This window comes from Hemicordylus capensis, chromosome 6 (assembly GCF_027244095.1).
Source record: "Hemicordylus capensis ecotype Gifberg chromosome 6, rHemCap1.1.pri, whole genome shotgun sequence".
Classification (NCBI taxonomy): Eukaryota; Metazoa; Chordata; class Lepidosauria; order Squamata; family Cordylidae; genus Hemicordylus; species Hemicordylus capensis.
The window spans coordinates 22,203,714-22,227,214 of NC_069662.1; the positions used below are offsets into that span (position 1 = coordinate 22,203,714).

At 47.1% G+C, this 23,501-nt stretch overlaps 1 protein-coding gene across 1 annotated transcript in view; it reads right to left on the reverse strand.

Annotated features, from left to right (window-relative positions):
- SLC17A7 (solute carrier family 17 member 7) overlaps positions 1-23,501 on the reverse strand; it is an 81,968-nt gene that overhangs the window by 22,267 nt on the left and 36,200 nt on the right. The window contains exon 3 of the mRNA XM_053263474.1: positions 297-549. Coding sequence (XP_053119449.1) covers positions 297-549 — 253 coding nt within the window. The remainder of the gene's footprint in view (positions 1-296; positions 550-23,501) is intronic.

Sequence of the window (23,501 nt, forward strand, 5' to 3'; positions counted from 1 at the left end):
CGAAAATCCATCACTATTATCTCTGTGCTTCTAAAAGTTTTCACCTGGAACTGATGCAGTTCCATAGCTACTGGAAGTACAGAATCTCTGTCCATAAAAAGCATCCTACCTGGCTTAAGCCAGCATCCCCAGGGGTGGCCAACCTGAGGCTCTCCAGCTGTTGTTGGACTACAACTCCCATCATCCCCAGCCACAATAAATTGTAGCTGGTGGTGAAGGCAGCTGTAGTACAACAATAATTGGAGAGCCACAGATTGACTACCCCTGCCCTAGAAGGAGAAGAGACCTGGCCTCACCTGCACAATGACCTTGTCCCCTTCGTAGACAGTGTTATTGTTGACCATGCTGACGATGGCCACTCCCAGGTTGCACCGGATGCCAAAGCTAATGCAAAAGCCCAGGCCACAGAGGATGGCAATGATGTAGCGGCGTGGGAGGCCACAGCAGGTGCAGTCGACGATGGGCTGGTGCTTCTCAGACACCTCGACCGGCCGGCCCTCTTCGGTCAGCTCAATGGTCTCCCCACCAGGCTGCTTCCGTTCGAGGATCCTGGTAAAAGAGGCAAGAGGAAGAAGACGAATGAAGGGTAGGCCCCAGAGGTGCCAATTGGTCAGGGCCCGGGGAAAGAAAAAAATCCTGGGAATGAGTGGATTCTCTTCTGTGTTGTTCTGGAGGATGACGTTGAGTGAACCCCCGTAAAGAGTGACAGAACAAGATCTGACGACCCCAGACTATGTATCCAGAATGGAAGTGCTCTCAGTCTTGTTTTCAAAGTGGAAATGATATATTTCAGCAAGTGAAGCTACCTGGGAAAAGAGGCATCTTTTAAAGTGGTGGTTCTCTTTATATTAAGCAGAGGGAGACCAACTGCCCTTATTCAGTCCCAGCACCCCTCCAGCAGCTGTTGCTGGTGTCTACAATAGCAGTAGCCATAGTCGTTAGGAGGAAGAGAACCAGTGCAGTGCAGTAGTCAAGGCTGCACAACTTCAACCCTCCTGCAGATGTTGGACTACAACACCCATCATCCCTGACTATTGGCCACTGTGGTTGGGTATGGTGGGAGATGTAATCCAAAAACATCTGGTGGGCCCAAGTTGTGCAGCCCTGGGGGTTAGAGTGTCAGACTAGGGCAGGGATGGGCAAACCTGGCCTTCAACTGTGGTTGAACTACAACTCCCATCATCCCCAGCCACAGTGGCCCATAGTCAGGGATGATAAAGAGTTGTAGTTCAACAACAGCTGGAGAGCCAGGTTTCCCCACCCCTGGACGAGGGTATGAAAGATCCAGGCTCAATCCCTCCAGCCACAAAGTTCTAGGGGAGACCCTGGGCCAGTTGCTATATTTTCAGCCTAACTTGCCTCACAGGGCTGTTGTGAATACAAAGTGGGAATGGGAGGGGGAGACCCATGCATGTTGCCCAGAGCTTTTTGAAGGAAGAACAGGATAAAAATGTAGCAGGACATTATGAAACATTTCTTTGAGGATTCCCTCAAAATTCGTGTTAGATGTGATGGACGGGAAGAAAAGTGGCGATGATTGGAGAAAATTGAAACGTGGTATGATGGTGTGGATGGCTGCATATATAGAGGCAGGGAAGAGAGAAGTGGTAGTGGAGACAATTGTTGGAAAAGATTAATAGATAAACAAAGGGTGTGAAAGAAACGGGGGGGGGGGAACTGATCAAGAAGAGTAACATAATACCTTTATCAGAACTGACTAAAAATCTAGCTAGCTTTCAAGTGTCATAGAACTCTTCCTCCAGCTCAGTGTTAAAGAAAAATTAGAAGGGGTGTAGGAAAAAATAGAGAGAAGGGCCTGCTATACAGAACAGGTTCAGATGACTGATAAAGAAGCAATGACTGCTCTCCTTCTGGAAATATAAATGCCAGAAGTTATTTGGACCTGTCTGTAGCACTTTTGGAACTCACAAGTTGTTTGTAAGGCAGAGACCAAAGGAAAACCAAAACCAAAACAAAACCTGTCTTTATATTAGCAATGCTGAAGGCTAATTTGAAGATGATAGGTATAGAATCGACAGAAGCCAAACTGGATAGTGTTAACTAGGGCTAGTAGAAAGTCTCTCCTTTCAAGAAAGTCCTGTCATTGGAGGCGACTGTCAGCACCATCCTATGCGCATTTACTTGGGAGTAAGTCCCACGGTGTTCCATAGGGCGTACGCTTTAATCAGAGTGTTTAGAGTAGCAGCCTGAGTCAGTTGACTCCATGGAGATCCAACAATCAGCAGGCCAGGTTGTGGGGAAGAAGAGCCCTTCCTGCCAGAGACTCTAGAGGGGCTTGGAGCACCCCCAAGTCCTCGTCCATCACCGCCCCCTTCCTGCTCTTACACACCGTCTCGTCAGCTTGGTGGGGAGGCGGCTGCTGCCCACGCAGAAGCTGTTCCCATCGGAGCTGGTACAGATGGACTCTGAGATCAGACTCGGCACCAGGCCCAAGAACTCCTCTCCCTTTGCAACCACGGCAACGGGGCCTTTCTTTCCCAGCTCAGACTGATCCCCTCCTCTCCTTCTCGTGATTTTCACTCCCCAGTTTGTAAGGTTGCCACCTCCCCTGCGTCACCCTGCCTTTCCTTGCACAAAGTAACCCGTTTCAAAGTAATCACGTTTCAGTTGCTGCAAACCAAGTTGCTTATACTTCAGCATGGAGGAGCTTGGAATGTGCAATGAAAAAACAATAAAAGCTGCTGTCCTAGGTGTCTCAGAGGAGATGGGGCGAAAAGGCAAGATGCAAATATCCTAACTCAATAGCTTCCCCTGGCTTGCACTCAGGACCTTTAGCCTCCCTCCCACCTTTCATGATGGTCTCCTCGGCTATTGTTTTTAGAATGCTATGGGAGGGAGAAAGCCATTGTTGGGCTAAAATGGGTGAGGAAGCCAGAGGTTGGCTCTTGGGGGTTAAATTAGTGGCCTAGTGATTAGAGTTGTGTAGGACTCAGACCATGAACATTCAACCTCTGCTTAGTCACAAAGCCTTACTGAGACCCATGGGCATTGTGAGGGGTGGGGAACAGCTGCTCCCCACCCCCCGAATTGAGCCAGTCCCATTACATTCAATGGGGCTTAGTCCTAGATAAGTGGATATAAGGTTGCAGCCTTTACCCTTGCCCCCTGCAAAAAGTCTTGTAGATAATCATACTGGGACCTTGGGCCAATCAATCACCATCTTTTAGCCTAACCTACCTCACAGGGTGGTTGAGAGGATGAAAGGGGGGAGGATAAAAATCAATTAATCTTACCTAGAGGTTCTTGAACATGGGTTCCAAGGAGTTGTTCAACTACAACTTCTATCATTCATTGCGGTTGGGAATGATGGGAGTTGTAGTCCAACAACATCTGGGGACCCAGGTTTGAGAACTCTGAACTACTGTAATGCTTTGTATATGGATTGCCATTGAAGACTTTTTAGAAGCTTCAGTTGGTTCCAAATGTTACAGCGGGGGCAAGTTATCATTTTATTTATTATTTATCAACCATACTTCTATACCCTCCAAAATGCAGGTCTCTGGGCAGTTTACAACAAAATAATAAAAACAAAAAGGTTAGCATATTACAACAATTTAAAAAGTTAAAATTAGGTGCATTTAACATCAGTCTTGCTTTAACTGGTAAAGTTGTGCTGTAGAGTCGGTGTCGATTCCTGGAGACCAGAGCCATGTGGTTTTCTTTGGTAGAATACAGGGCGCTTTCCAGACTAGACTCTACAACGGGGTCAGGACGAATCTCGGAAGTGTGCCTCCACACTTCCTACGTCATGACACCGCAGTCCCTACGTGGACAGCAGGGTGCTGTTCACATTGCTAATGCCTTGTTGCGAATTTAATTGCTGTGCTATAGAGCAAGGATGTCATATATCCAGTGTGAAAAAGTTGCTGTTTTTTCGGGTTGTTAGTTGCTGCAAGACTGTTCCCCCTGGTGTTTACATTCCGAATGAGATTTACCGAATGGAGGCATTTTGCTGCTGCTGAGCAGCTAAACTGGAAAGCACTCAGGAAGGGTTTACCATTGCCTCCTCCCACACAGTATGAGATGATGCCTTTCAGCATCTTCTTATATTACTGCTGCCCGATATAGGTGTTTCCCATAGTCTGCAAACTGCTTGTCAATTTGTTTCCAGGCCTAATTCAAAGAAAGTGCTTATTTTGGCCTTTAAAGCTCTTTGCGACCTGGGACCAACTTACCTAATGAGATTCCTACACCCTAATTAACTTGCCTGGCCTTTGAGATGCACCCCTGAGGCCCTATGCTCTGGCTCATCATTAGCTGAAGTTTTTCGACAAGTACCAGGGACAGGGCCTTTAGCATGGTGGCCCACACAATCTGGAATTCTCTTTGCAGCAAGAGCAGTGAACCTGAGGCTCTCCAGCAGTTGTTCAACTGTAACTCCTATAATCACCAGCTGCAATAATTTGCAGTTGGGGGTGATGGGAATTGTAGTCTAACTGCTGGAATGCAGTTGGCCATCCTACTACGGAGAAATTAAACAGGGTTGCCTGGAAGTTCTTCACACCTGGCTTTTAGTTCGCATCTCCTCCGGAATGGTGAGTGTGTGTTCAAATTCAGCCAAATTTACCCCAAAGTCCCTGCAAGCTATCGGGAAGCACTTCACACACAATTCGGGTTTTTCATCGTGCATTAGAGCGAAGACTGATTTATATCCAGAGTTTTTAAAAAACACTTTTTACGTTGGTTTTTTTGGGCAACTTTGAACTTGCAGTAAAGCCTCGCAGAAAACACATGGTAAAGTCTGCTCTCTGGGAAAACTCCTGCTAATGGTTGCAGATCAAACTGCTGATAAACAACAACAGAGTCTGTTGACAGCAACAGGGGTTGATTCAGTCAGTTGGCAATTGTATCCAATTTCCATCTGTGAAATGTGGGAAGGTATGTCTCTGTTGGGCCTTCCTGCTGGCCATGGGCGGCCAATGAGGAGCAGTCTTACCCCTTTCTCTGACAGCTGGTAGAGGAAAAGGGTGACAATTAACCCCCTCACCAGCACTTCAGAGGCCACTTCCACAGCCTATGAACAGGATCAAAGGAAGGGAGGCATCTGGATACTGTGATCCTAAGCCAGTGCATGATAGGGATGTGCACGGAACCACGCTGGGTGGCTCGATGGCGCGGGTGGTGGTGTTGCACTTTAAGGGCAGGGGAGGGTGAAATTACCCCTCCCTCTGCTCCCACCATCCCTCCAACCCAGCGCCTGGTATTTCTCAAGTCCTATGGTGAGGCAGCGTACTTCCCTGACGGCCCTGTTTGCAATTTGGCTGGAAGCGGTCGGAAGTGGTTGGGCGGGTGCGTTGGTGCTTACGATGTGCACACACTCGTGCCCGCTGGACACATGGACGTGCGCCAGCTACTTCCGGCCACTTCCAGCCAAAGAGTGAACGGGGCAACAGGAAAGTACGCTGCTGCCCTGTAGGACTTGAGAAATACCAGCTGCCGGGGAGGGAAAAGCGGAGGGAGGGGTAAGCGCACCCTCCCCTGCCCTTAAAGTGTGACCCCCCTCCCTTTGAACTGCCCGGTTCTCGAACCTGTTCGGAGGCCCGTAAAATGGCCTCCAAATAGGTTCACGCACATCCCTAGTGCGTGACAGCCTCCTCTATGCCCACAAACCCCAAGTCCCCATACCCTACTAAAATCAAGCACAAGCAAACATAGTTAAAATAAATTCACATTATTCCCCTATTTTACCGTGCCTCCATTTCACCCCCCTCACTCATTTTCTCCCCTATGTTGAATTGCAGATGAACCTGCCTTATACAATTGGTCCACCTAGGTCAATATTGTCTGCTGTAACTACAGTGGCTCTCTGACTGAGGTGCAATGAACAAAGAAGACTGTGGCCGTATTTGCATGTAACGCGGAATCACGGGTCCAATGGACCAGCAGTTCCACTTCCTACCCCCCACCCCTGCTCTTCTGTCCGAATTCGGATATAACAGAGAGCAGTGTCTCTGAAGTCGGAGAGACTGCAGAGGGGAGGGGGAACTGACTGTGCGGGCTTCCTTCTTGCATGAAGGACAGCCCACACAGCCAATAACAGCCAGAGAGAGAGAGGGAGGAGCTTCCTCCTACAACTCTGGTTTCAGGGGACGCAGCCTGCAGTTCAGAATTTGGATGTAATGCAGGCTGTGTTAAATCTCCATTTGGGGTGGCGAAACTCACTACAACCCAAGGGTTCAAACTGGAGTTTGGAGAGCAGAACCTTGGGTTGCTCTCCGCGAGGAACCGGAGTTCGGAGGGGCTGACCTGGATTCAGATGTTCAGTTTGACAATGTCTGGCCCCTGCAACTCTGGTGAGAATGCATCCTATGTATTTTGGGGTACAGAACTGCCGGCCCTTTGAGGAGCAGGGGGCAGTATTACATATTTCATTCTTACACCATTGTATAGTACTTCAGGGGTGCAATACAAAGGGGAGAGAGAAAATAACTGGCAGTACTATATTCTAGCACCTTTTATGTGTCCCCTCCCCCAAGAACTGGAGCCTTAGGAGACTACCGAGTCACTAGGGCACCAGTTCTTGCGGGGAGCATAAACAGGTCTATCTAGTGGATGAACTGTCCCTTCTTGTTAATGTTAAATAGTTTACATTATTTTTTTAAAAATACACACAATTGAGCCAGTCAGAAGCCAGCCAAGTACCATCTCTACTAGCAAATCCAATGAGTAATACCAAACAGTTCCCACCAAGGAAGAGCACCCTCTACAGGTTGGGTCCTTCATCCTGCTCTTTGCAATACAGCACCCCACACACATTCCATTCTGCATCTTCCTCGACTTTGCATATGATCCCTTTTGCTGACGTCAGCTCACGGCAGCAGCACCAGCAGCTTAGGAGGGGAGGTTTTAAATATCCCCGTCTAAGCTGCCCACCGCCAGCAGGTTTGCGGTGACCTTGGGCAGGGCCATAAGCTTATCAGGCTCCGATTTCTAGCCTGGCTTCACCTTCACATCACCAAACTTAGACACTAACCACTGGAAGAGCAAACTGAAACAAGAACCTAGAGCCCAAGTACTATGACAAAGAAAGGTGCAGCTCAGACATGAACAGCCTAATATTAAGTTTGCTTACTCAGAAGTAAATCCCACTGTTCTCAGTAGGGCTCCCAAGTAAGTGTTCATAGGAAGTCAGTCAAATAGTTTGTTCCTATGCAGCGTTAGGCACACCTAAGCCAATTGAAATCAATGGGTTTAAAAGTATGCACTCTGCATAGGATTCAGCTGAAGGTTAGCTCACATTTCTATCATGTGGTATGTTTGCTGATCCAGTGGGTCACTGCATACTAATTACATAGACAGCCACCTCCCCAATTACAGGCTCCAAAGATAAAATCTCTTGATTATGGATAGTCAATAGATATGCTACTTCAACCAGGGTAGTCCTTCCATGAGGCAGGGTGGGAGGGTCGCCGTAGGCATTGGCACAAGGAGGGGCGTGGGAAGCAGCAAGCACCCCACAACCACATGTGCCAACCCACAGGCCTCCGTGCTGCCTGCTGTCCCTGCCCTTCCTCCCCTCACTGGGGCATGCTGTTCATTCCCCCCTCCTCACCCTTCTGGGATATGTCGCTTCTTTCTCCTCACCATAAGCTAGGAATGCCCCTGCTGCCCTACCTGGCATGGTGGCCCAGGCTGAGAGTGCCCTTGTGCCATTCCCGCTGCCTTTTCAGCATAGCCTTTTCAGCATAGCAGAATGCTGAGCACCCATTCGCAGATAGCAGGGGCATCATGTTGTCCTTTGCCTCTGTTAGCACCATGTCTCTGTCCTCTGAGGCGGGCTGACATGCCAAGTCCAAAGTGGAGGGCTGGTCTACCTGCTGATCCTAATTATTAGACTAGCTCCCCCCACCCCCGAAAAAATGCCATTTTGAGGCCCATTCCCCCAGCAAAACAGGACTCAAAATGGCGTTCGAATTGCCCAGATTGATTCCGCTAGAATCAGAGGTGATTCTCCTCGACCCTAAATCGGGCCCTCTATCTTGAGGGTGTTTCGATTCGGGATTGAATTTGTGAATCATCTCCAATTCAACCCAAATCAATTCGAGAGCGAATAGAATTGCACACCCCTACTTCCCTACCTCTTTCCTGCCCTCCCTCATCAGCAAAGAGTGACATAATTAGCCTGCGCATTGCCTTTTTGCCATCAGTGGCAAAGACTAATGATGTCACTCTCTAACATGTCAGGCAGCAACATCATTAGCCCATGTGCCGGCTCTTTGCTGCCACCAGCAATGATGAGAAAGGTAGGCTGCTGCAGAGGGAGGGAGAGAGGCAGGCAAGCAATGGAGGCTAGAAGTAGTGATGGTGGTGGCGGTGGTGGTGTCAGGAGCCGCCAAAAAATTGAGCCGCGGGCCGCTGCCCACATCACTACACTAGTGCCTAGTACAGTAGATACCAATGACTTGCTTGCTACTAAATTAATAATGTACTGACATTTTCACAGGTAGCCAGATCTTAGTTTGAGAATTGTGCCCAGGATCCCGAGATGCTTCAGAAAGTGCTGAGGCACGCCTCTCCTCATATGAATGGCAGTGCTGGAAATGCTGATCACCGAGGTGGCACCTTGGTTAGTCCTTCTAAACTGAGTGTTCTGGGGAGCAGTTCCAAGCATATGGGATAGCAATTCATATAAAACAGGAGATGTGGGGGCAGGGTTAAAGTACAACATAGGGGCGCTTTTCAGACTAGACCCTACAATGGGGTCAAGACGAATCTCGCAAGTGTGCTTCCACACTTCCTGTATCGTAACACCGCAGTCCCTACGTGGACAGAAGGGTGCTGTTCACATTTCCAATGCCTTGTTGCGAATTTAATCACTGCGATAAAGCAAGGACGTTGCATATCCGGTGTGAAAAGGTTGCTGTTTTTTCAGGTTGTTAGTTGCTGCGAGACTGCTCCCCCTGCTGTTTACGGCCAGAATGCGACTTGCCCAAATGGAGGCATTTTTCTGCTAATGAGCAGCTAGTCTGGAAAGCGCTGGAGTCTTTCCTGGCAGTAATAAATTGTGGGATATTCAGAGCTTTCGTACAAGTTCTTATATTACCCCATACACATGCTGCCGTAGGCTTCCATTCTTAGCACAACCTTATATCTTCTGTATACAAGCTGAGCAGGGACCTGCTCCACCTGCTGGCCAGCTTTTGAATTCCAAGAAGAACCCACCCTTTTCCATTACTACTCTTATGGAGCCTGGGGGAAAGGGTGGGTTCTTCATGGATTGCAAGAGCTGGCCAGCAGGTAGCACGGCGAAAATCACCCAAGATCCATGCTCAGTATGTGCACAGAGGGTAAGATTACACTAAGGAGTAGCACAGAAGACTGTAGCCCCGTGTGTACAGGGAGTCAGATTACACTTGGAACTTGCACTAAAGCTTTGAACATCCCACAGTTTAATGCTGCCTAAAAAGATCCATAGACAGGTGAGAGACAGAGCTGAACACTTTGCCTGCTCATGCTTTTTGCCCCATAACTACTGCCCCCCACTTGTTTCACTGCCTCCTGTTAGGAGAACAGCGGGGGTGCAGCAGTTTGAACACAATAAGTATAAGTGGAGAATATGCAGCCCCTCCTCCAGCTCATTCATTTTGTATTTTCACTCAGACCTATCCCAACCCTAGTTTTATATCAATCCAGCAGGACCACCTTTAGGCCTAATTCGTTTGTTTAGCGAAAATACTTCTATCTCACTCTTCCACCTGACCTGGGCCTTTAGAGCAGCCCTATTCTGACATTATGTTGTACACATGTACATTTGTACACGCATACAGCTTTATGTCTGAATAGGGCAGCTAGTAGTGTACATGTTTTTGTGTGAATGACTGTACCTGCGTTCATTTAAAAAGTGAAACAGGCAGGGGTGTATCAAGGTTAGAGTGGACCCTGGGATAAAAGGTGAAGATGGGCCCCTGTCCTCACACCATCTTTCTGGGAGAGGCAGGGGGGAAAGTGAAGAGTAACCTGTTGCTCAACCAGCAGACCGCCCCCCCTTGTCTCCCTCAGAGGCCCAGGAACATTTATGTCCCGCCTCCCCGTTCAATTATAGCTATGTCCCTGGAAACTAGGTACAGGCCCCTCAAACAGATAGGAAGTGTCATCCTGTATCAAGGTTGAACAACATAATGTGTGAACAATCAAACCTGTGTACAGATCTGTACCTGTGTACACTGTACACTTGTATAGTGCTAAAAATAATGTGAGAATAGTCCTAGGCCGGGTATCCAGCAAACAATACAAAACCCACCATCAATACAGCAGTGACAGCATTAGAAAACCTTGACAGTAGCAAAACATCACTGAAAAGGTGCACTGAGAGAGTTGTTTTATGCCACCTCTCACTCAAAGACTCCAAGGTGGTTTAGAGACTATTTATCATCTATCTATCTATCTATCTATCTATCTATCTATCTATCTATCTATCTATCTATCATATTTCTATACCATCTGAGATACAAATACATCATAAAACATAATAAAAACATAAAGACAGCAGGTGGAGGTGGTGATGAGATCACCCTTCACTTCGCTGGCTTTTTATCCAGAAACGTTCAGAAGGACCCAGGAGGATGAGCAGACCACATGAGGGAACTGGAGGAAACAGTCTCAGTTTTGCAGCAGAAGCCCGTGTGAGTGGTTGGGCCTGTAGGATTTATTCAGAAGCCTGAACTGTCTTTGGCCCAAATGGACTAGAAACGAGTGAGAGCCGGTCAGATAAACTGTGCTTCCCACCCCCCCTCCACCCACCCCATCTACATTTTATGCACCGAGTTTTCCCAATGAGTTGTTAGTAAGAAATAGCTAAGTTACTAGAAAAAGTCTGCTATGTGCTGCTGTTCTCACATATCCAGTAGGGGCAAAGCATCAGAAAAAAGGGAAAGTTGAAGCATATGACATTGCAGGGACACCCAGAAAGGCCAGAGGCAGCATGAGAGAATTTCAGTCTCAAGTTGACCGCCCCACCTTCTCCAGGCTAAGAGACCCTCTGAGGGTGCTTTGCACAAACACCCATATAATCCTTCAGGGTACATTGCAATGTGTGCTCTCAGTTCATATTGGGCAGGGTGTCCCAAAGAGTGACGCTTGTGATCTGCAGAGTGCACTGAAGAACTGACAACAGACCCCAGGGTGAGGACAATCTCCATATCTCTGTGTTGGGTGAAATCAAGCAGGCAGGCACGGGTGGTCCTTTCATGAGGCGAGGTGAGGCAGTCATCTCAAGCTGAAGATTGGGGCACCAGCAGGGCAGCAAGACACACATTCACACCCCACTTTCAGAGCAGCTCTATCTGACCCGAGCAAGCTTTGCAAGGAGTGCCTTTCACATTCCTTGCAAAGGTTACAAGAAACACAAGGGCGCTTTCCAGATTACACCCTGTAATGGGGTCAGGATGTATCTCAGAAGTGTGCTTCCATACTTCCTGCATCATGACACTGCAGTCCCTACATGGACAGCAGGGTACCGTTCACATTTCCAATGCCTTGTTTCGAATATAATCACTGCGATATAGAGCTAGGACATCATATATCTGGCGGGAAAAAGTTGCTGGGTTTTTGGGTTGTTAGTTGGTGTGAGCTGCTCCCCCTGCTGTTTACGTTTCGAATGCGACTTGCCCGAACAGAGGCATTTTGCTGCTGATGAGCAGCTGGTCTGGAAAGCGCCCTGTACTTTACTTTCAGTTTCAATTTAGGGGGACATATGCTTCAGCTATCAGAAGTTGAGGGACACTGGCCTAACCAGGGGTGGCCTTTCCATGAGGAAAGGTGAGGCAGTCGCCTCAGGTGACCGAGTGTTGGGCCAGCAGGACAGCAAGATGCCCCCCGCCATTATGGAGGAGAGCTGGTCTTGTGGTAGCAAGCATGACATTTCCTCTTAGCTAAGCAGAGTCCACCCTGGTTGCATATGAAAGGGAGACTAGAAGTGTGAGCACTGTAAGAAATTCCCCTCAGGGGATGGAGCCACTCTGGGAAGAGCAGAAGGTTTCAAGTTCGCTCCCTGGCTGCTCCAAGATAGGGCTGAGAAAGACTCCTACCTGCAACCTTGGAGAAGCCGCTGCCAGTCTGTGAAGACAATACTGAGCTACATGGACCAATGGTCTGACTCAGTATATGGCAGCTTCCTATGTTCCTATGTTCCATTGCCACTGGAACAGCTCTTTGGAACAACCTGACTCTTGCTATTGTTGCAAGGAGTGCCTCTCCTCACGCTCCTTGCAAAGCTTGCAAGAAACACAAGGAGAGAAGAGGAGGCGGCAGGCAAGCTTCCCTTCTCCCTGCTCCTCATGCACTTTCAAAGCTTGCAAGGGTTGGTGTTGGAAGGGGCCTGGCTCCCACCAGGGGTGTGCCACAAGGCAGCATTCTGCGTCTCACCTCAGGAGCTCCCTGCCCCAGGCCTAATCCCTGTTGAGTCACATCCACAATGGAAGAGATCTAATCCCTTCCACAAAGCGGTGACAAAGATACGCACACTCTCTGCGTTACTGTCTTAAGCACAGGGTTGGTTTTTTAAAAAATTTAAATTAAATTTATTATCAAAAAAAGAGAAAGAAAAACACACATGACACCTCACAGTTATCTAATTCATCAACTTGGATTCTATTTCCCCATCATGTCTCCTCTTATCATTTCATTCTAACTCACTGGTTTTTTGTCCTCTCTTCCCTTCTTCTGCAGCGTTAAAGAAACAGGTGCCAAAGATGGCACCTTGTCAGTTTTCGCACATAAAATGTTCCAAAATAGAACGCGGAGATAAGCAATTGCAAAAGAGGAAGGTGAATCTTTTCTTTTTCTTCTTCTTTCCCCTTGCAACCCGGCGCCCCCTACTGAACTCCTTGTGTCCTGCTCCTTACGGGACAGAACCTTTAGACATTTTAGCAGCCGAGACAAAACATAGGGCCTGATGCACTGCCGATCACGGCACAGGGTGTGCGATATCACTGGCATCGGATAACAAGACAGTGGGGAACATATGGAGGTAGCTTTAAAGCACAGCACTTCTGTACGGCGGCCAAAACCTCCACCCCTCCTTTCCTCCCCTCCTTCGTCACCTTGCTCATGAAATATGCAGCAAGGAAGCCGAGGAGAAAACGTGGATACACGCGCATGCAAACACACACAGCTCCCCCACCCCACCCCGAATGGCTCACAAGCTGTCACTGGCAGACATTTTACTCTCTCTCTCTCTCTCTCTCTCTCTCTCTCTCTCTCTCTCTCACACACACACACACACACACTCACTCTCAAAAACTTGGGCAAAATCTCTTATTTGTAGCTTTGGTCTCTCTCTCTCTCTCTCTCTCTCTCTCTCTCTCTCTCTCTCTCTCTCTCTCTCTCTCTGTGATGAGCAAGCAACCCCCCCCCCAAAAAAAACCCAAGAGAATAAACCAGTGCAGTATACTGAGCAAAATCAGAGCTGCTTAGGAATGTGCCTGTGCAGGGACATAGTGGTTTCCTCCATGCCAATTTGGATCCCCACCTCTGTCTCATAAGATTGCTTTCTTACTTATCAGTGAAATTGCCAGCCTGGCCCCTCTGCCTCTAACAATAGCTTAAATGAAGCTGGTGAAGTTTTCCCACATTACATTAGATTCCTAAAAGGAAGCACTTCACCTGTTCCATTTCTGTCCAGTTGGCTGCTGTTAAAAGGCACAGGAACGAGGTCACTAAAAAACTTGGCAATCCTCTCTCCACCACTCATAAATAGCAGCAGTTGGCTGCCAGATTGGTCAGAGGTGTTCAATGGCTGCAAAGGCTCCCAGCATGGCACAGAAGGTGGAATTTCCCACATGTGGGTTTTCTTATCCATGGGCTGCTGAAAATATGGAGCATTTCTGTATTGTAAGCCCCTTGGGGAAGGGTCTTCTCACTGTTTGTATAGCACCAGGTACATGGACAGCACGAATGATATACAGAGCCTTCTTCAAGCCCTATTCAGACATGTTATACGTGAGCTCAGTTATCTGTACACATGTTCCTGGGTACAGGACAGGTCCCTCAAATGCAGAGTACAGATGTGCAGACAATTATTGCACATGTGTACAGATCTGTACGTGCATGCACTGTACACAGATTGTACGTGCGTTGAGCATAATGTGTGAACAAGTCTACAGTCCTCCCAGACTAGAGGAAATGGCTATTGCTTTTAACTGGTTCTCCCCCTACTACTGCCTCCCAAACACAACATTATCAGTCTTTGTCAAGAAGTACTTCTCATATAGGACATATTCCTTTATTCTGAGCTCTGCTGCTCAGTACCATAGGCCCAGACCACTTTCCTGTAGCTAGTGGAGGACAGGCGTGTCACCCATCCCTTCAGGATTAGGCTAAGGGCTGCCATTTTCTTGCCAAGTGTGACTGGCATGTGAGAGGGATACTTTGGCCTGGGGACTCAAGCCTGGGTGCTTTCCAGACTAGACCCTACAACGGGGTCAGGAAGTATCTTGGAAGTGTGCTTCCACACTTCCTGCGCTGTGACACAGCAGTCCCTACGCCGACAGCAGGGTGCCATTCACAATTCCAATGGCTTGTTTCGAATTTAATTGCTGTGATATAGAGCAAGGACGTCATATATCTGGCATTAAAAGTTGCTGTTTTTTCCGGGTAGTTAGTTGCTGCGAGACTGTTCCCCCTGCTGATGAGCAACTAGTCTGGAAAGCACCCAGGTGTCAGCATTGCTGAGCACCTGCCAAGGCCCACGCACCAGAAGGGAGCTGACTGCTGAGCAGAGTCCCGAATTCGACCTCTGACTCTAGCTCTGATAAGGTGAATCAGTCAGTTTTAAAGTGGGCTGGTTATGCCCAGAGTGGCCTAAAGGTGGCACTGCTGAGCATATTCAGCCCCTGGGCTGCTTCCTGGTCTCCTTTTTGGCCTTCTTAGGTCACCCCGGGCTGTTGCCGTGGAGACAGCCCAGACATTATGGCTCAGAGTCAGCAGGTCACCAAAATACCATGCCTGAGGGCAAAGGTTGATGGCTAGGGTAGGGGTGGGGGGGGGCTACAAAAACCAGGAGCCAGGCTTTCCTGGGGTCCAGTATATACTTGTTTCTTTTTCTTCCAGCAATTGAGCACAGAAAGGGTTGCCAACCAATAAGAAAAATCCCAGCCTGACATGCTCCTGTGCCTTTAACAGAAATATAATTTGTAAATTGCCCAGAGATTTTATATAGGGCAGTATATAAATGCAATAAATAAATAAGTAAATGTGAAGTGCAGAAATCAACAGGTGAATCTTTTCATAGCATGGATAAGCTGTATCACCTGCTAATGACTGTATTCAGTTGCTGTTAAAGCCACAGCTACAGAGGTCAGCTGAAAAGCTGGCAACCCTGTGAGTGTATTCAGTACTAAAAATTATAGAAACCACCAAACAACTTAATAATCAAAATTCTGCAACCTTTATCAATGTTGAACATAATTTTTAGATAAAGTATAGTTGCTTATTTGGCATATTCTGTTCTGCTTCTGCCAATCAAAGAGGAGGGGATATGGCTGATGTTGATGTAAGGTAAAGTGTGCCGTCAGGTTGATTTCGACCCATGGTGACGTAGTCCTCCCCATGAATACTAGAAGATCCTATTAAGCTCTGTCTTGACTTTCAGGATTACAGCAGACAGTTTGACTTTACTGCTGCAGTCATAAGGACTAGCGGCCTGTTTTAAAACAAAAAACCCTGATATTGAATTATACGCCAATACAGTATTCTGTATTTTATCTTTGCTTTGGGTGGAATAGCAAAATATATACAGTTCACACTTTCATGCACAGGTCCAGGAATCTTCATCACTGTGCAAACCTGTTTCATTTGGTCCTGCATATTTCACAGCTTCCTGAATCATCATATCCTCCAACATTTCACAGATGAAAACAGGGACATACTTGCAAGTTCAACACCCCAGTTCTCTGCAAAGATCAGTTTGTGCACACCCCACACTTCCACTATTACAAACAGTTAAGAGCTCGATGTTGTATTCGTTTGCTGAGCAATTGTCCATCCTGCACTGATTTCAAAAAGTCATAAGGGCATTTGCTCCTTTGGGTAAAGGCATATGAGGAAAATACAAGTATATTAAGCATACTATCAGCAGTAAAATATGCCTCTGCAGCTGCAGTATATGAGATGCTTTAGGGATCCTGTGCATGCGTTTATAAGCATGCACACTAGTGACAAAATGCACTCATTACAAGATGCACTTGGTCAAGGACTAAATTTCTAAAAGGTGTTGAGGAGAAGGAGCTAAACCTTCACACAAAGAATGACAATCCTAGCACAGCACAACAACATTTTAACTAGGCACCCCCGGAAGCCAAAAGCAGGGACAGTGATTTACACAGGGCTAGAAATCACTGAGGGTGGGGATAAAGGAGCTACAGGTGTGACTCGTTCCCACTCACCTCTCCCTGCCCTGGCTGCCTTGTTTTGCTTCGCCTCCCCTGCTTCCATGTTAACCCCAGATATGTGGGCTTCTCGTTCACCTGGGTTGGGGAACCAGGTGGATGAACATTCCACATTCCTGAGGTTAACATGGTGGAGGGAGTGGTGAGGCAAAACGAGGCAGGAGAGGCAGGGAGAGGCGAGTGAGGTGCAGCTTGTTTACCACCCTACCCCTCATTCTGCCTGTATTGGCCTCTACTGGATAGGAAGTGTACGTGTGTTATGTGTGAATAACTGTATGTGAGTAAAAGTCTGTATGTACGAAGATTGTACATACACTGTATACAGATTGCATCAGCACTGAACATAATGTCTGAATGGGATGTGTTTCCTATCTATAATGAGGGAAGAAGAATTCTCAGTGGGATATGAGAGGGCAAGGGGTTGGGGTTACTAATGCAGTCCTTGTGGAAACGTCTGGTATTAAATTGAACATCTTGCTGCTATTTTGTCAATGCAAGGCTTATATAGGACTTTTACCACAAAGATCGTGGGGAAAGAGCTATGCCATAGAGATAGTTAAGTGGCCAATCACCCCTTTCAATTTAAAACCAGAAGTTCGAACTGTGTGTGACTAGTCTTTTTCTATTTCTACGGGAGAAAGGGGGCAAAGGGATTTGTAGCCAGCGGCAACCTGAACCTGCATTGGAGGATTAGCTGCTGTTTAATTCCTGCCATGGAAGGTCACAGCACAGCAAGAAAGAGACCTAGAATACAAGGAGGCACAATGGTGCATGGATCTCCTGGGGACTTAGGCCTCACTATGGGGAAGGAGTAAGACTTCAGATTCAACAAGTGGGAATGCAGATGTGCGGGAAGGAGGAGGGAGAGGAAGAATGAGTACAAATGGTAGAGGAAAATCATAGGTATTTCATAGGGAGCCAGCATGGTGTAGTGGTCAGAGTGCTGGGCCGGGGAGTGCCGGGGAGACCTGAGTTCAAATCCCCATTCAGCCATGAGACTTGCTGGGTGACTCTGGGCCAGTCACTCAGCCTAACCTACTTCACAGGGTTGTTGTGAGGAGAAACTCAAGTATGTAGCACACCGCTCTGGGCTCCTTGGAGGAAGAGCAGGATATAAACATAAAAATAAATAGGCCACAGGCCAGTCTTTTTTGGCAGGGCTTCTGTGCCCTTAGCAGCCGTGACAGGCAGAAATCTAGCAGGTGAAGCTTGTGCCCCCATGATGGGGGGGGCGGTTGTACCACCTACTGAATTTTTGCCAGCCCATGCAGCTGTTAAAAAGTACAAAGCACTGCCAGGAATTTATTTATTTTTTAAGTTGCCAACCCTTAGCAGAGATGGCTGTTTGACTGTGAACTATATGATAGGATATCCAAAAGTCACATTTTGCTTTTCACACAGCCTTTTCTCCCAGACAGATTTTTATATATGATATGCTCTAAGCTATATATACACATGTGTGAATCTCTCTCTCTCTATTTCTCTCTCTTGTGATAGGACATAAAAACGGTTTAAAATAAAAACACTAAAGAGCACAAGGGCCAGGTGTGGCCAACAGCATGCACTTCCACACTCTCTTGAATCAATACCATGAGCCCTCTAAATAAAAATGGCCCCAGCATTGAGAAAACTGGGTATGTTTTGAACAAAAAGTGGCAAAAACCTGTCAAACACATTTTTTGATGAGCTGTATGTCAAGGGCCCATAACTCAGTCATTTTCAGTCTCTTTCATCTGATATTTCACAAAGTTAATCTTCAAGCAGTTCTGCCTGAATGTGGGAAGTTCCAAGACAATCTGGTCCTTCCTTCAGAAAATATTTGCTGAATAAAGTAATGCCTCCCTGCATCCTGTTTATAATGGTGGAATGCAATCTCTGTAACATGCCCTTAACAATTGAGGGCCAACAGGCATGAAGGAGAGCTGGTCTTGTGGTTAGGTTAGGTTGTGTGGTCTTGTGGTAGAAAGCATGAACTGTCCCCTTTGCTAAGCAGGGTCCGCCCTGGTTGCATCTGAATGGGAGACATGTGAGCACTGTAAGAAATTCCCCTTAGGGGATGGGGCTACTCAAGGAAGAGCATTTGCATGTAAAATGTTCCAAGTTCCCTGCCTAGCATCTCCAGGATAGGGCTGAGGGAGAATCCTACCTGCAGCCTTGGAGATTCCACTGCCAGTCTGGGTAGACAATATTGAGCAAGATGGACAAATGGTCTGACTTGGTATAAGGCAGCTGAGCTTCCAATGTTCCTATGGAAATCCCAGGTTGGATTTTGAATTTTCTGTTATTCTTAATGTTCATGTTTTTATAGTTGTGATCCCTTAATAGATAGGGCTATCTTCCATGTTAAAGAAACCCAGAGATTCCCCCTGTACCTTGACATGTGCTCTGTCACTGAGCTATTATCCTATCTCCTGGTCCATCATTCAATTCAGCTTCCATTCATCAGGAGCCCTCCTGCTTCTGTTCCATCTTCCTGCAAATTACACCCAATTCCTCCTGTCCCTAGACCCTGCGTGAGGCTTTCCACTCCCTCCCAACTCAACCTTTTATTTCCCTCACCAGAGCTGGTTGTCAACATGCTATTATTGACAGTTTTCCCAAGAGCTGTAAGCATGTGCCTGAACATTCCATGACATCACATCAGGTCAACCAATGGCTGAAGTCATGAATGGCTGGCAGGTAACAGTGAGTTTATATATATACAAATACAGCAAATATTTATATACCACTTTTCAACAAAAGTTTCCCAGAGCGGTTTACATAGAAATAAATAAAGTAAATAAAGTAAGTAAGTAAATAAATAAAATTGCTAAAATGGCTCCCTGTCCCCAAAGGGCTCACAGTCTAAAAAAGAAACATAAGATACACACCAGCAACAGCCACAGGAGGGATGCCGTGCCGGGGATGGATAGGGCCATATATATCACCAATATTTTTTCAGGGTGAGTTTGAAGCATCAAGATTCTAGTCAAGGTGCACTGACCCAGTGTTAGAGATGCAGCAGTCTTGTCTTGCAACCTTTCCTGTCACGCTGAGCAGCAAAGGTGGCCAGGGACCGCAGGAATGCTCACGCAGGATGCCTTTTAAACCTGCTCCAGGCCTTCTTGAATAATTCATCTCCCTCTAGCACTAAATGCTTCCTCCTTCATCTATATTTCATGTAATTAAACTTTGCTTGTGCTTTATTCTCTTGCTTCTTTTTTAAAAAAATGGCAATGTGTTTAAGTCTCTTGGGTTCTTTTGGGAAAGGGCATGGGGGACGAGCATCTTGGAGTCCCTGGAGAAAGGACAAGAACAGAGGCTATTTCCATCACACCCTGTTTATGAACTTGCCAGGGGCACCTGGATGACCACTCCCAGGAACAGAGTCCTTGACTTGATACAGTGTTAGTGTGATCCATCAAAGCCATTCATTTTTACAAAGAGAAGCTTGCGAAATGGAGAAACATAAAATAAGCATTAGTGGCATTGATCGGAGTTACTTGTCAGAACTTTGCTTACAAAGATGAGCTTATCAAGAGGTCAGTCGCAAGTCAAGAACTGAGATGAGATATTTCCAACAGACCAGAAAAAGAATAATTTAAAATCAGCTACAGAGAGCAGGAAAGAGGTGTGCCCAGGTATGGAATTGAGAGGGGTGCCAGGTGGAACTGACACCCCTAAAGCCAGTTCCCCAGACAAGTAGCCACACTTCCAACTCATCTTTATTTCCACATGGCTGTCCCTAAATCCTGCAATATCCCCTCAATGCTGTTGTCAGGACTTTAAAAGTACAACTTTTAGAAGACTTATTTCACACATTGAGGGCCATTCAATACATTGAGGGCCAATCAACATGAAAAAAGCTGGGAAATGCTATTCGCTGTCTGAGCACCCCACAACTGTGACAGTAGTCAAGTTGCTACAAACTGCCATCTGGAAAACGGTTCTTCTTCTTCTTCTTCTTCAATGGCAATATAAAATGTGCTCATGTTTTTACTCTTAAAATATGCTCAGGAGTGTGAGCAGAATTATGCAGAAGTTTGGTCAATATAACTGGGCACAAAAAACCCGGAGGAAGCTGAAAGAAGTTTCCAAAGTTCCAATACTGAAGTGGTAGAATGGTCTGAAATACTTCAGACTGTAGTGGTTTTTGAATGCATTTTTTAATACTCACATTTTTAATGTTCCCTTGCATTTAGAACTCTATTGGCATGTCTATACTATGGATACAAATATGAATTTGGCAGATATTTATATACTGCTTTTCAACAAAAGTTCTCAAAGTGGTTTACATAGATATAAATAAATAAATAAATAAATAAAATGGCTCCCTGTCCCCAAAGGGCTCACAATCTAAAAAAGAAACCTAAGACAGACACCAGCAACCGCCCCTTGGGAGGGATGCTGTGCCAGGAAGATACGGCCAGTGGCTTTCCCCCTGTTAAATAAAGAGAATCCACTTTTAAAAGATGCCTTTTTGCTCAGTTTGGCAGAGGACTACAAACCTAAACTGACAGTAACAGTAATTCCCTCTCTTCCAGGGAACCCTGTCAGGCTGAAACATTCTTAGCACCCTTCTGATGCTGCCTGACACTCCTCCTCCTCCCCTCCAAAAGCCAAAACGGAGCTAAAAAGATCTTCAATTAAAGGATCCTGGAGACCCTTTTAAAATCCTACCCTCATTAAAAAAGAAGGGAGGGAAAGAAGCAGAAGGCAGCAGCCCATCTTCACCTTTTGTCCAGGGACCACTCCAGCATTGCTACGCCCATTCAAACAGTCTGTGTTAACAGTGTACACAGGTACAGCTATTCATACGTTATGTTAAATACAGGTATAGCAGTTCACTTCCTAATTGTATCTTGCATTGGTCTATGGCAAAATCCCAACATCCAGGTTCCCTGTTTAAAATGAACAGGTACAGTCATTCACACAAAAACATATATGTGTGTACAGACACCTGAATGAAGGTATAACTGTAACACAATGTTTGAACAGGGCTCTAGTCTTAACATATTTCTACAGTTGAAGCAGAGAAGTATTAATGCTGGGTTAAACTTCATGACTGGAGGTTTCAGTTGACCACTCCCTCATGTAGTCATAGTTATCACATGGGAAGCATTTAAGATGCTCCCGCATGGCTGTCAATAGCCTCAGTCCACCTACTGAGTGCATTTTGCATAGTGCAGAAGAATGACAATGAGAACACAAAGACATATATCCTGATGGCGAGAGAGCTAAACGTGAGTATCAAACACCACTGGGATAAGAATCAAAGCATGAACACTGCACAATTGCTGTTGCACTGCACCTGGATACGACACAGAACCAATTCCATGCAGTATGAGAAATCACTCATCATCGCATCTTTGGGGCAATATGTCTGTGCCCCAGCAGCAACCCAATAAAGGAGGCTGTTGACCCAGCAAAGGCTAACCCCAACGGGAGGGTTTCTATACCAGCCAAAAGCCTTGACCCTTCCTGGATCTCAGACCTTCCCCTCTTTTCAAGTAGCCCCATTGGGAGGGGGGCCCCAGACTGCCAAGCGAGCATTCTGCCTCTGCAGCTGAAGCTCGGTCCTGCCATGCCATTGCTTCTGCTCCTGGGGTCGCAAGAATGATGGAGGGGGTTCTAGGCATAGGACACGAGCCTCACTGGGGAACACCAGAGGTGACAAGCTCAGGCTGCCTGTGGACGGATGGGTTTAGGAGTCTTTCATCAGGGTTGGGGAACTCAGTCAGGATATTCTGTTCCTCCTCCAAGAGGGTTTCCTCTGGGTGGGTCCTGATACAACGGGGCAATTCTCATGATCGCCAAGAGTCAACAGGGTGTGTGTGTGTGGGGGGGGGAGGATGCTTTTAACTCACTTTCCCCCACAGATGACTGAGTTCTTTGTTGGGAGTATGTGGACTGTGCTCCCAGACAAGCAGCGCTGCATGCCTACAGCAGTGAGCTCCAGAGGCCAGGATGATGTGTCCCAGCCCCTGTAGATCATAAGAACATAAGAACAGCCCTGCTGGATCAGGCCCAAGGCCCATCTAGTCCAGCATCCTGTTTCGCACAGTGGCCCACCAGATGCCTTTGGGTAGACAACAGGCAAGAGGAATGTGCATGCCCTCTCTCCTGCTGTTGCTCCCTGCAACTGGTCTTGAGAGGCATCCATCGTGCCTCTGAGGCTGGAGGTAGCCTATAGTCATTGGACTAGTAGCCACTGATAGAGCTGTCCTCCATGAATCTGTCTAAGCCCCTTTTAAAGCCACCCAAGCTGGTGGCCATCATCACATCACATGGCAAGGAATTCCAAAGATCCCCCAATGCACCGTGCAAGTGTGCAGCGCACTGTGGGGACCCCCCCCCCAACGACGGCTGGGAGCCTGTTCCTGTGACAGCACTGTGCCTGCCTGGGCTTTGCTGCCTTCGCCCAGTCTTAGCTGCTCGTGAGAACAGACTCAAGGTTGGATTAGGGAAGAGTGGCTTGAGGCCTGAGTGGAAATGAACTGCTCACACTGTGACAAGCCCTGCCAAACCAAAGACTGCTCTTTGTCTGTTGGCATGGCCAGCCTTACCTGAATCTGTTGGCATGGCCAGGCTTACCTGAATCTACAGGATCCCAAGCCACTGAGGTTGGTCGCTTTTGCTGGCAGCACAGCAGGGAGAAGGTAGCACTCCATTGCCCAGGCAAGGGCAGAAGGCCATGCTCCTAGTATTTATACCAGGCTTGGCCAATCTGGAGACTTTATACTGCATTCCAAATTGTGAGGGCTGTTGTTGCACATCCCCATTCTGTTCTCTGCCTGTAGCATTCACAGTCCCCGACAATTCACTAAGCTAGGTTGCACTTTCAGTGTTTTTACTAGTTTAAGCCCCGATTCTCTGATAGCTGAGTTACCTGTGTCGCAATAGTCAGGCTTGTGGGAAGACTAGGCCGGTAACTAACTGCTTCGAAGGTAAAGGTAAAGTGTGCCATCGAGTCGATGTCGACTCCTGGCAACCACAGAGCCCTGTGGTTGTCTTTGGTAGAATACAGGAGGGGTTGACCATTGCCATCTCCCGCGCAGTATGAGATGATGCCTTTCAGCATCATCCTATATTGCTGCTGCCCGATATAGGTGTTTC